Source organism: Borostomias antarcticus, assembly GCF_949987555.1.
Source record: "Borostomias antarcticus genome assembly, chromosome: 1".
NCBI classification, from domain to species: Eukaryota; Metazoa; Chordata; class Actinopteri; order Stomiiformes; family Stomiidae; genus Borostomias; species Borostomias antarcticus.
In genome coordinates this window covers 11,934,499-11,948,624 of record NC_140234.1, presented here as the reverse complement: position 1 = coordinate 11,948,624, position 14,126 = coordinate 11,934,499, and the positions used below count along the sequence as shown (strand labels likewise).

Sequence of the window (14,126 nt, the reverse complement as noted above, 5' to 3'; positions counted from 1 at the left end):
CGAGGCAGCGGACTGACCAGATGAGACACATCTGGTCACACATCTGGTCTATGACATCACATATCAGGTCTGTGACAACACACGTGGTAAGGATAGGGCCTTGGGCTGCAGAGAGAAACTATAAATATCAGCCAACTCTGGCAACACCACCACACACACACAGTCAAGGTGCAATGCTGTAGACATCTGACAATATAACGAGAAGCATCTCTTAAAACTGTAGTAGAATCATTACATTCACAGCCTACTCTCTAATTTTGGTAGATAGCATCAGCTTCTGCTGCAAAGATGCCTGGTGAACCACATTCCTCTACCCCCTGGTAAATTCAACCCCCTTCAGCTTTCATCCTTCCCTTCCCCACCCTCCTCCCTCTCCCTCCATCCCCCTCCCCTCCCCACCCTCCTCCCTCTCCCTCCATCCCCCTCCCACCCTCCTCCCTCTCTCTCCATCCCCCTCCCCAGCCTCCTCCCTCTCCCTCCATCCCCCTCCCCACCCTCCTCCCTCTCCCTCCACCCCCCTCCCCACCCTCCTCCCTCTCCCTCCATCCCCCTCCCCACCCTCCTCCCTCACCCTCCATCCCCCTCCCCACCCTCCTCCCTCTCCCTCCATCCCCCTCCCACCCTCCTCCCTCTCCCTCCATCCCCCTCCCCTCCCCACCCTCCTCCCTCTCCCTCCATCCCCCTCCCCACCCTCCTCCCTCTCCCTCCACCCCCCTCCCCACCCTCCTCCCTCTCCCTCCATCCCCCTCCCCACCCTCCTCCCTCTCCCTCCATCCCCCTCCCCACCCTCCTCCCTCTCCCTCCATCCCCCTCCCCCATCCTCTCCCTCCCTTCCCAGACTCCCCTTCCCGGTTTGGAGGCTGTAAACATTAACAAGGTTAGCTGCGCTGGCCCGGAGAAGAAGCTGCGTCATTATTCTATTAAACTGTACACTAACATGTCCAGTTTCTCTGCCAGAACACCCTTTAAACCCCCCGTACTCGGCCTCTCGCTCCTCGCCGGTCCACTGCAGCTCCAACCGGCCTCCGCGCTCTGATGACATCAGTTTCCATGGGAATCCAGCGGACAAACAGTCAACTTATGATGTCATCGACACTCTGAAGTAATTGAGAGAGAGAGAGAGAGAGAGAGAGAGACAGAGACAGAGACAGAAATGAAAGAGAGAGTATGGGTAGAGAGAGGGGCCAAGTCAGCAGGTGAGTACTGTTTTAACGGTTGATGACATCACCAGGGGAACACGTAGACAGGCCCCTTAATGCTGTGGATAGAAGCCCCCCCCCCCTCCCACACACACGTCTCTCCCCTCCACACGTCCGCCCTCACCCGCTCTTCACTCTCGCACACATACACACACACACACCAGGATCCACACACGTCTCTCCCCACTGCCCGCCCTCACCCGCTCTTCACTCTAGCACACACACACACACACACACACACACACACACACACACACACACACACCAGGATCCACACACGACGTCAGTGTAAGATATGCTGAGACACAGGAAATGATGTCAGAGAGACAACGAACAGACACACAAACAGAGGAAAGAGCGGCTCATGGTGAAGTGGAGGGGGGGTCGGGGGAGGGGTCGGCTGTGTCAACAGACCCAGACACTTAGCGAGGCTGATACGATGTGACTTAAAGTGCCTGGCTGAAACATTGGCCAGCTTTGCGCTTGTGAAAGGCTGTGACTCAGCTGTGGATGTCGTAGTATTTAGTACATACACACACACACACACACACACACACACACACACACACACACACACGTACACACAGACATACATCAGTCCACATCCGGCTTAGGCCTGGACCTGATGCTCTTAGCCTTTCTTGCTCTGATTTAAAATGTAATTTAATGTAATGTATTGCCCTATGGATGTTCTTAGCCTTTTATGGCTCTGTGTGCTACTAACCCTGTTCTGCCTTCCCTCTCCCTAGTGCCTCTCTCTCTCCCTCCTATCTTCTAACCAGGTCCAGTGGATGCACCACTGTCACCAGCAGACCTCCCTGAGTCCGATAGATACCCCTGTGTCTGCTGTGGATGTCGTAGCATTTAGTTAACACACACACACACGTACACACAGACATACAGACAGCCCACTTCAGGCTTTAGGCCTGAGCCATAGCAAACACACACCAGTATTTGCCATGTCTCTCCTAAGATGCTTTTTTAGCCTCTCTTACTCTGAAATGTAATTTAATGTAATGTACTGCTTTATAAATGTTCTTAGCCGGTAGAAAAACATACTCCTGGAGCTTGCTCGATCGCCTTGTTGAGAGGGGTCAGGGAAGAATTTTTCCAGCTCACTTATCTGGCCCCCGGGTGATACTGTTTTTTTGCTTCCCTCTGGAATATGTAGAGACTGGATCGTATGCCCACCTCCCTTGTTCTCTGTAAAGCGCATTGTGTTGCCTCTGGGTATGAAATGCGCTATACAAATAAAGCTTTGATTGATTGATTGACTTACACAAAGGTAAACACACAGAAAGACTAATAAAACACACATACTGTATACATGCACGCACAAATCGACAGAGACATACGCACACATACACACACTCATGAAAGTGCATAGCGTTCCCAGTGAGCAGCTTGAGGCTTAAACCTCAGCAGTGATGGATTCTCAGGAAAGCGTGCAGCGATGAGGTCATTCTCCCAGCTCTGGCCAAAACACTGCTCTGTCAGATCCATCTCCCACACACACACACACGCACACACAGGAGTATGTGACGGATAAAGCTGACTTTGGCTTTTACACACACACGCACACACACACACACACACATACCACAATCTGTTCCACTAAGTATCTACTGTATACCTCACAAACTTCCCATGTGACCCCCATCCTGACGGCCAAGCACTGATTCAGCATGAAATCAGACTCTGTCTGGGGCTCAACCACACACACACACACACACGCACACCCACACACACACGCACAAGCAAACGCACACACACCTAACGATACACTCACGCACACACACCTAACGATACAGATTGACTGGGTCCCTGAGGGTCTGATAAAACACTGTATGACCACCCTTTCTTCAGCCTGGGATGGGCAGAGAGTAATGTGTGTGTGTGTGTGTGTGTGTGTGTGTGTGTGTGAGTGCTGTTTTACTGTCTGGGAATCTGTCTGTCTGACCTTTCCCGTGTGGCGCTGAGTTGAGGTGGGGTGGAGGGGGGGGACTGAGGAGCCTGACCTCTGACCTCACGGCTGGCCTGGTTGCTGTAGAGATTAGAAGATATTCCTGACACATCTCCTGCAAGCTCAGTCGTAGCGACGGCAGGTTTGACCAACCAGAGCTCATCCTGACCAACCAGAGAGCTCATCCTGACCAACCAGAGCTCATCCTGACCAACCAGAGCTCATCCTGACCAACCAGAGAGCTCATCCTGACCAACCAGAGAGCTCATCCTGACCAACCAGAGAGCTCATCCTGACCAACCAGAGAGCTCTCCTGACCAACCAGAGCTCATCCTGACCAACCAGAGAGCTCTCCTGACCAACCAGAGAGCTCATCCTGACCAACCAGAGAGCTCATCCTGACCAACCAGAGAGCTCATCCTGACCAACCAGAGAGCTCATCCTGAACATAAGCAACCAAACCCACGTACAGTAACTAGTCAGTAACCGGATGGTTGCCTAACCCCCTACCCCCTCAAAACTAGCTCTGTACACCCCCCCAACACACACCTTCCCCAGAGCCAGGGGGCTCTGCCCCAGCCCTCAGCTGAATCCTGACCCCTGAAGCACGTACCTTTCCACTGGCTGACAGACCGCACTCGCACACACACTCCTCTCAGTGCGAAAGAAAGCTATAGTATGGGTGATAGTGTGTGTGTGTGTGTGTGAGAGAGAGAGAGAGAGCCAGCTGGCAGGCAAGAGAACAGCTGTCATTCCAGTATAAAGCATTTACATAGTTGACTCCCAAGACATGGGAGTTAACTAGAGTGATTCTCAGTACCTACAGTATTAGACAATATAGTGATCTTGAATAAACAATCTTCTGTTTTGTCAAATATCTTTTAATATTCACATTTGTACAGATATTTTTTAATATTCACATTTGTACGCTACTTTCTCATAGTTTCCTTGCTTACAAACATTCTCAATCATTCAATTCAATTCAATTAATTTAATCCAGGAATTTGGGAGCAGATCAGCAGACTTACACACAACTCTCCTCACATTCCAGTTCCTTCCAAGATAATCACATGGGAAGCAGGGGAGGAGGAGGAGGGAGGAGGAGAAGGAGGAGGAGGAGAGAGGAGGAGAGAGGAGAGAGGAGGAGGAGGGTCGGATTCATGGTGATCAGGTCCAGCCACTCTGCTGCGTTCTTTAGTAGGGTTTCCTCTGTACACACACACACACACACACACAAACCACACACCCACACACACACACCCACACACACACAACACACACACACACACACACACAGAAGCAATGAGCGTATGGAGCAAGAAAAGTCAGATACATTAAGTCATATACAGAATCGTGTATCTTACCTTACTAGCCTCTCGTCGAACTGTAAGAGACAGATTGAAAGTGAGACTTAGTGCTCCTCAGTGTCTGAACACAGCGTGCCGTCTAGAAGGCTCCAGGTCTAGTGGTGAGCTGTGATCCACGGTGCCTCACCTGAGTGCAGATAGGGCAGCAGCACCAACAGCATGGCGAACGCCAGCACCGCGAAGCCCAGGCCCATCAATGGCCACCAGCTGCCCGCCTCTAGAACACAACAGCAACCTTCCATGAGCTACAAAGCTACGCCCACGGACACAGCTACTCTCCCTATACAGCTACATCCATCTACACAGCAGCGTCCAACCCTGAGCTGCAGCCTGCTAACTATACTACCTTCCTGTAGCCTTGAGGTACCATGTAATATAATGTAACCACAGTTAAGTCTGTCTTCTGATGTTAATAGCTGTTACTGTGTACAGTTACTGTCAACTGTTGTTACTGTAGGGCAAGGGCACCCACACTTTTTGGGCTTGTGAGCTACTTTTGAAATGACCAGCTCAACAAGATCTACCGCCCAAACCCCGCCCCCGCGGTGGGCCCCAACCTCACGACTCCCGAACGCCTGCCCTTCTGTCACGTGTCACTTAACACTGGCTAGGTTTTAATTCATGTGTCATTAAAGTCATATCTTATCTTAAAAGAATCCCTTTCTGAAAACCCATAAAAAAATAACAACATACAACCGAAATAACAACGGACGGCTACTGTTTCAAAATAAATGATTATTCATTATTAATCAAGCTACCAATTACTTCACACTGGAAGTGGAATGTTAACTTTGTTGTATATTTGCCTTGAAAATCTTAACAGGTAACAGTCAGCTTAGTGGTCAGAACAGAGAACAGCTGTATACACTCTGATGACTTGCACTGATTGGATCAGCCAGGGTTGCATAATCCTGACTTTTTTCAAGTTTCTGACTGATTTTGCTAGACTACTATTAGCTATCAACTACACATGCAAGACTAAACAATGATGAAATCAGCCCACACATGATTAAATCATTTAAACACTCAGCTAAACTGCAGGTCACACTTGTAAACTACAAAGAAGCAGGAGGAAAAAGTTGCTCATTTGGACGACAAGAGAGGTGACGTGACTGCTTGCCTCCGCACACACAACTTGTGTCGCGTCAAAGTCGCCTTTTTATGGCTTTTCTTTTGAATGTCTCAAGATCTACCAGCATAGCCTCTGAGATCTACTGGTTGATGGTGATCAACGTATTGGGCACCCCTGCTGTAGGGAGATGACCACAGTCCTTAACCCCAGCTACCACCCCCCCTTCCAGAGGGACATTATCACACACCCTCATACCTGCTTGGCATGCAGTTGAATAGAGAAACATCATAGCTGAGCTTACCAGTGTGTAAAAAGAAGCCATAACCAGCAATGACTGGACAAGTATCACACAGGATCACTATATTACAGTGACAGTCCGCTATGTAAATGAAGGCCAACTGAGACAGAAAGTCCCATCGACCCAGGCAGTGTATGAATCCCGAAGTGGTATCGATAAGAGTATCGATAAGTATCGGTATCAATAAGCAACATCGGTATCGATACCGGTATCGTTAAAATCCTAACAATACTCATCCCTAGTTGTGTGTGAGGCGTGTGTGTGTAGTGTGTGTGTGTGTGTGTGTCTGTCTCACCAGTGACAATAAGGGTGAAGCTCTTGCGAACGGGCATGCGCAGCGAGCCGTGAGACACCCTGCAGAAGTATTGGCTGCCGGAGTCCTGGAGGCGGGCCTTAAGCCAGAAGAAGGCGGATAGGGTGTACGTTCCGTCCTGGTGGTGGCGGTGACTGGAGAAGAGCACATTCTTCAGCTTCTCCGGCAGCAGGCCCCTCCCCTTGGGCTCCCTCATCCACTCCATGTCCACGTCCAGGGGGTAGTAGCCCGACGCCTCACACACCAACTTCTCCTCCCCCCCCTCCACCAGCGAGATGGTAGAGTCCACATTCAGGGACACGCGGGGGGGCTCTGAGGGGGACATGTTACACAATCACATGATCTATCACACTCATATCGCATTGTGGCACACATGCATGCGAGGAGCGTACCGCTGACGGTCAGCGTGATGTCCAGGCTGGCGTGGAGGGGTCCCACGCGGACGGTGCACGCGTAGGTGCCCTCGCTGGCCATCCGGACGGACTGGAGGGAGAGGGAGGCATCCCCGCCCGCCAGCGCCCTCATCCCCACGCCCTCGCCCTGCGTGGGGCCCGATTGGCCGGCGGTGTAGCCGAACAGAAGGGAACGCTCCCCGCGCCTCTGCAGACGCCACTCCAGGCTGACCTCCGGACGCCGGTGGTCCACCGAGTAGCGGCAGTCCAGGCGCTGGTCAGCACGCAGACCCACACGCACGGCCCGGGACCGCGTCAGCACCAGCATGGTGGCTACACACACACACACACACACGCGCAAGGATGAGATAAAAATACAGTGGAGTGTGTGTTTATACCTGTGGTGGTGAGTGTTAGTGTAAGAAGTGTGTGTTGATACTTAACCTGCAGTGGTGAGTGTGTGTGTGTGTGTGTGTGTGTGTGTGTGTGTGTGTGTGTGTGTGTGTGTGTGTGTGCGAGTATATATATGTGAATGTATTGGTTTTTGCAGTGGTTAGTGTGTGAGTGTACGTGTGTGTGTGTGTGTGTTGGTATCTTTGGTGGTGAGTGAGAGTGTATTCTGGTACCTGTGGTGATGAGTGTGTCTTTGTCTCCTATGGGCCAGCTGTACCAGTCAGCCTGGGCAGGGGGCGTGGCAGGGGTGTATCTGAGGAAGCTGGTGAGGAGGAAGTGGCCGTCATCATGGCGAAGGGTACAAGTGAACCAGAGGTCGTTCTCCCGGGCCCCTGGCCCCGCCCACACCTGAGACACCTCGGGGAGGAACCTGTGGATCTCACACTGCAGCTGGTCAGCCGATCCTTCCACGTGAGCAGACAGGTCCACCTTAGAACCTGGACAGAACAGGGCGGAACCAGATTAGACAGGAATCAGGACAGAACAAAAATGAACTGGATGGAACACAATAAAACACGACAGAACAAAATAGAACAGAGCACGATGGAACGGAGTAAGTTAGAACAGAACAGGACTTACGCGTTACTAAGAAGGTGATGATGTGGGGGTTTAGGGGAAGGTCTCCTGCGTGGCCAAACTGCAGGCGAGCATCTCTGTTGTGGAAGCGGGTTTCATTGTAACCTTGAGTACCCAAGAAGACGTGCCGGTCCACCAGCTGGCAGGGCAGCCACGACACCTGCTGGCCAGATCGCGCTAGTGACAAAACTGGCATCAACAGCGGAGGAGGAAGGGAGGAAAGAGAGAAAATAAAAGATCTGTTTATTAGCCATGTATATGGTTCACACATAGTATGAATTTAAAAGTTATATTTATAGTAGTCTTGACTTGAAATTCAACAGGGATTTAAGGAACTAATTTGTAAATCAAGCAGTCTTAGGCAAATGTATGCGGCAGTCAGAAGTCAGCCTACACATGACACGTCGTTACTGAGGAGCAGTCCTTGGCAAATGTATGCGAGACAGTTGACGTCGTTACTAGAAAGAGAGAGTTAGAGGGGGGTCGCTTACCTGTGCAGAAGTGCAAATAGATTAATCCATTTAAGAAGATTGAACTCATAATGAATTATACATTGGTATCTCTCGTTGTCATACGAGCGTCATTCGAATAGCTAGGCAATCAGGAAGCACTTTCACTTTCGTTTAGCAACGAATCTCTACTTGTATTTAGGGGGGGTGGGGAGGGGGGGGACTTCTAGTGACTTGTGGTTTAAAGGATTAACATGGTGGTTCAATATAACACTTTCCAGGTATCTTTAGGCAACAACAAAACACATGTGTTTAACTATTTCAGAATTCATCCATACAAATTCTTTTAAAACATGTTTTTAGAGGTCTGAATCTGCCACTCAAAAAGTTCACTCACTCAAAACTGGGCGTGATTATTAACAACTGATTGACAGTTCTCTGAGCAAATGACCAACTGGAATCATTCTGATTGACAGGCGTGTGCCCCGTTACCATAGCTACCACCGCTCCGAGCTAGACAACACGAGCTAGATCGCACAACAGCCAGATCAATAGCCATTTTTCTAGCTGCTTACCAGGGGCATTTACAAAGTCCTTAATATTATATTAACCCCCAAACATTATAAAGATACACGCTACCTAACAGGCCGTATCCTCGAATTTGCATTAGGCCTATTTGGGAAAAGTACGATAAAAGTATAACGACGACACGTCTCCCCCACGACACAGAGGAAAAAGCACCCTGCAGCCGGCCACGCAAGCCTTGGGCTATTAGACTAACGTGATAGCTTTCAGCCAGCTACGAACAGTACCTATTTAGTCAAATAATTGCAATTGTGGGTCTTGCCAGAAGACAGATCATTTGCGCTGTGAAACCGACATAACATCCGCATTGTTCACCAGTCTAACGTTATTTATCTTAGTAGGTGTCCAACAAAGCCAGTTGAACACTGAAACGTTACTGTTCTGGGTTCAACATCTGTCAGTTGTGGTGATATAAAGGAATCGAGCGGAATACCACTGCAATAACTGATTATTGGTCAGATCAATTAAATCATTATAGCTCATTTCACATACAAAGGCAACACAATACATTTTGCAGAAAGGGGCTGGGGATGTAGCCTACATATAGGCTAGCCTACTGATCCTACTAATATGTGGCAGACTGCATGCGTAGCGCAGCGATTCAACATAATGGATGAGTTTGGAGACAGAGGGCCGTGCACCACGACTCCGTGAGCGCAGCGGTCAAGGGGTATAGCCTACTCCGGAGTCTGGAGACTAACAGGTCATGCAGTCAATAGATCTCGTTTTGAATGTTATTGTAATGCCCTCTGGTTATAATAGAATATCCCTACTGGAGCTGTTTAATCCCAAAATGCGCAATGCTTCCTGAAGTTGGGTCGGATCGAGGTGCTGGGATGATCAACATTATGTGGAGCAGATGCCACAGTGATGATAAGCCTTACACAACTTTCAGAATGTTTTGCAGAATTACAATTATTTGGAGTTGTAAATTATGAAAGGAACATAACTTGACTTAACATCTTCACCTCCACCCACCCTGAAATGTAGTCATAATTTTAGCACAGTAGCCTCTATATGCGCATCACAACGCTGCAATACAAGACCTTAGGACAAACGATTCAGTACACAGCAGGTGTGTTTGATCAAGTTAAGATCTCAATGTGAGAATAAATAAATGACAAAAACCCGCACGGGTAGGACTACGTCTTTATTTTCCGAGGTAATTGTTGCGCATACAACATGACATTAAATTAAGACATAGGCTACTTTCTCATAAAACAGGGCGGTGTTGTAACATTTATAATATCATTAGGTGACATTGGCTGCAACCTGCCCTCCAGGACCTGCACACCCCCAGAGCCCTGAAGCGCGGGACCTGGACCTCCCGAGTCCCAGTATTGGAAATGTAGTGATCTGGCTACAAGAAAAGAGGGCAAATTATAAAAGCGATTAGTAATAGCATCGTTATTTTGCATATGCAAAACAGTGTAACAGAGTTGTTATTGATAATTGAAGTTCGCCAAAATTATGTTTTATTTTATCTGCACCTTAGAATTGTTCTGGTTGTCCATACAGGCATACCATACATGTGACCATGTATTGGAGCGCCCCCGTGTGGTTTGGAGTGGGTGGTTGCTATGTATATTTGCTGTTAAGCTGCCTGCTCGTCCCTTTTGACTGTGACAACGGACGAGTGTGGTGAGTTGAGATCGTGCTCTGCCGTTTTGTAGATATCGTCGAATAAGATCCTATTGAGAGGATCTAAGATTGTATGATTTGTCAGATGTTTGTTTTCTATTTGTTTTCTGACGGTTAATTTGCTTCGTGTGATGTATTTTACTATTTTAGCGAGTGAGCTAACGTGTCTGTCTTGGAGCCGTTAGCTAGCTACAGTAGGCTAGCTACTGCCCGTCGCGTGGCTGGTGTTTTGACGGCGGGATCTTTTCCCCCTTTCTTTATTTCATTTTGTTCTTAGTATGTAAAGGGCAGCACAAATGAGTGACAGCAACCATCCCATCTGTGTTAAAAACAGGTATGTTTGTGTGGAGAAATGTATGTATGAAGTTTGATATTGTTGAGTGCATAGATACATTTAGATAAATTAGGAATAAGTTAGTAATAAGTTAGGAAACTATACGATCACTTTGCATCTGTTCAAATTAGTTAAATCAGTAGTAAGCTGCGTGCCCTTTTGACTGTGACAACGGACGAGTGTGTATGTAAAGGGCAGCACATCTGAGTGACAGCAACCATCCCATCTGTGTTAAAAACAGAGTGCAATAAAAGCTGGATGAGCGATGAACCTGGCGTCCTGACTGGTGTGTGAGGCAGAGAGAAAAGAGAAGGGTTACATCTGGTGCCGTGACTCCGTGACTACGTTGGAGATCAGCTTAATCGCCGGTCCCGGGAGAAGAGCTTCTGCAAGCAACTCAGTAGACGCAGCCCAGGTTACGCTGTTAGCGACAGTGATATTGAATGCTGTAATATTGCACGGTTGATGTCGTGAATTGTACTTTGATAAGCCTATATTGTGTTTTGTATATGATTAACAGTGTCAGAAGGGAGGAGTGATATGATGGCTGATGGGCAGGCTAGGATGATGTTAGGTAGAGGGAGGGCCGTTACTTATCATTCCGTTTTGCCATGTCCAGTTGGTTCACCTGTCCTGGGCGAACAGTTATTTACTGATGATGATGGGTGCAAGGCAGCACAGGGCCCATGTACATCCACTCCTTTACACCAGCCTAATGAGACAGATAATGCACTTAGGCATTTGAGTGTTCTAATCACAGAGTTGGGAAAGAACATTGGTGATTCTGTGACAGCTAGATTAATGTCGGACACGCACACGCAGTTCCGCAACAGTGATTGCAACAATGCGCCTCAGACGCACAACCCTACTACCATAGACCTCTCTCAGTTGAACGTGGTCGTCAAATCAGACGCAAGAGAGCCTACTGTCTTCCGTGGTGAGGGAGCTGACAAGTGTTCCGTTCAAGAGTGGATTGACCTGATGAGGGTCTACCTGAGAAAGAAGAATGTCTCTGCTGCAGATCAGCCCGACGAAATATTGAGTAGGCTGATGGGAAGGGCTAAGGATGTTGTGAGAATAGGATTGCGTAGTGACCCGTCTCTTGATGTCGCTCAGCGCGCTGAAACAATCTATGCTATCCTCAAGCAGCATTTTAGTGATCTCTCATATTCCTGCATGCCACTCGCAGACTTCTATAGCACTCTGCCCAAAGCCCACGAGAGCCCTGTTGATTATTGGATTCGTCTGAATAATGCCGCTGACATAGCACATGAGTGTCTCCGACGTCAAGGGAGGGGGATGGAGGACCTGAATAAAGAGGTGGCCATGATGTTCGTGAGGCACTGCCCTGACCCATCTCTGTGCATTGTGTTTAAGAGCAAGCTTGTTGGCAGTTGGACAGCGAAAGAGGTGCAGGAGAGGATCGACGAGCATCAGCGGGAGCTGAAATCCGGTCCCAGTAAGCACACATTTGGCAACCAGTCCAGACAGGCCGTTGCTATGGTGAGTGATGACATACAGTCAGGGGCAGCGTGTGATCCGGTCCCACCCGTGTTGCAGACATGCAAACAGACCATGCAGCATTCTCAAGGGAGTGGTGAGACTGCCTCATTGCAGAGGAGCATGGATAGAATGGCTGATGTGCTGGGTCAGGTCCTGAGCACACTATCCGAACGAGCTACTGCCACTCACAGCCAAGGTAGGCCTCATCCACAGCAGAGAGGGAGGGCCACAGGGCGAAGGGAATGTGAAATATGTCATCAGCATGGCCACTCCACCATTTCACATTGTATGCGGCACAACCTCTGTTTCAACTGCCATGAGCCAGGCCACATGAAAGACCAGTGCACTTCATCTTCGTCCCCCAGGTCACGGCCAGTCGCCGCCGCGGCTCCCCACTCTCCCAGTTCGGGAAACTAGACAGCTCGCATTTGGAGAGGGGAAGTGTGGGCTCTAGTGTTAACTCCCTCGGTAGCACACCAGATTTACAGTCGTTATATGAAGCGGTCAGTGAAGGGTTACCCAGTGGTTCTCAAGTCATAGTTCAGAACACGCAGCGTGTATGTGGTAGTGATAGCTTGTTTTATACCCCAGTTGTTGTTAATGGGTGTACCACAGTGAAGGCTATGCTGGACACAGGCTCTATGGCATGTACTGTGAGTGAGAATGTAGAGAAAATGCTTGTTGCTGCTGGCTCGCTAGACTGTGATCTGCAGCAAAGTACTGATGTGATTTTAGTCGGATGTGGGGGGAAGAGAGTCTATCCAAAGGGAGTGTGTGAGTTGAGCCTTGAAATATATGGATGTAATGTGGTGGTTCCCACTCTGGTTGTTCCGGGTCAAGAGGATGACCTTATTATCGGAACCAATGTACTTAAATACCTCACTCACAGATTCAAGGAGTCAGAGAGATACTGGGAGATGGTCTCGGAGCCAGGCAGCCCTGATGATGGAGGGCGTGATGAGTTTCTCGCCATGCTCGCTGGTGTCGATCGGTGGAAAGGTGAGGAAATTCCGGACGTCGTCGGGACTGTGAAGCTCAACCGAGCCGTCACCCTGTTGCCTGGCCATGAGCACCTGGTTTGGGGTAAGCTCCCTGAGAAGTCACGTGGACACCCTGGCTGTACGGTGTTGGTTGAACCCACTAAGTCTCGCTCCATCCCTCGCAATATCCTGGTTGGCCGTGTCGTGACTCCGCTGTGGGGTGATGGATGGGTCCCTATGAAGATCATAAACCCTACTGACAGACCTGTAACATTACGTAGGAACGCCAAGCTAGCTGATGTGTATCCATGTATAGCCCTGGAAGATGTAGTGACAGCAGACAGTACATGTGTTAAGTCTAACCAGCAGCACATCTCTTCTGAACGGTCCACTCAGCTGCCTGCAAAGAAGACTGACATATCTGAGAGACTGAGACAACATGGACTGGGTGACTTGGACCTTGACTCGTGTGAGGTGTCTGACAAGTGGAAGGAGGAAATGTGCAGACTCACCTTGGAATACTCCGATGTTTTCTCAAGAGACAAACTTGACTGCGGTGAGGCAAAGGGCTTTGTTCATAGGATTCATCTGGTGGATGAAAAGCCGTTCCGTCTGCCCTACAGACGTGTCCCGCCAGCTCACTTCCAGAAGCTGCGTGTTGTGTTGAGTGAAATGGAGGAGAAGGGCATCATTAGGAAGTCTATGAGTGAATATGCATCACCACTTGTCCTGGTGTGGAAGAAAAATGGTGACCTGAGAATCTGTACTGATTTCCGCTGGCTGAACGCCCGGACGGTGAAAGACGCTCATCCTCTCCCACACCAGGCTGACTGCCTCGCTGCCCTGGGGGGTAATGCACTGTTCAGCACGATGGACCTCACCTCGGGATTTTACAACGTCCCTCTCCACGAGGATGATAAGAAGTTCACTGCCTTCTCCTCGCCTATTGGTCTGCATGAATACAATCGCCTCCCTCAAGGTCTCTGCAACAGCCCGGCCAG

The 14,126-nt window shown here is 49.3% G+C and overlaps 1 protein-coding gene across 1 annotated transcript; it reads right to left on the bottom strand.

Moving 5' to 3' along the window:
• Positions 1 to 4,164: 4,164 nt before the first annotated feature.
• LOC311310442 (tapasin-related protein-like) lies at positions 4,165 to 8,227 on the bottom strand. Its single transcript, XM_084439946.1, has 8 exons — positions 8,125 to 8,227; positions 7,637 to 7,822; positions 7,231 to 7,494; positions 6,605 to 6,937; positions 6,195 to 6,524; positions 4,657 to 4,746; positions 4,527 to 4,546; positions 4,165 to 4,371 (listed from the first exon to the last, which is right to left on the bottom strand). Exons 1-8 carry the CDS (start codon positions 8,171 to 8,173, stop codon positions 4,357 to 4,359), a joined length of 1,287 nt encoding a protein of 428 aa, XP_084296072.1. The 5' UTR covers positions 8,174 to 8,227; the 3' UTR covers positions 4,165 to 4,356.
• Between the last annotated feature and the right edge of the window lie 5,899 nt (positions 8,228 to 14,126).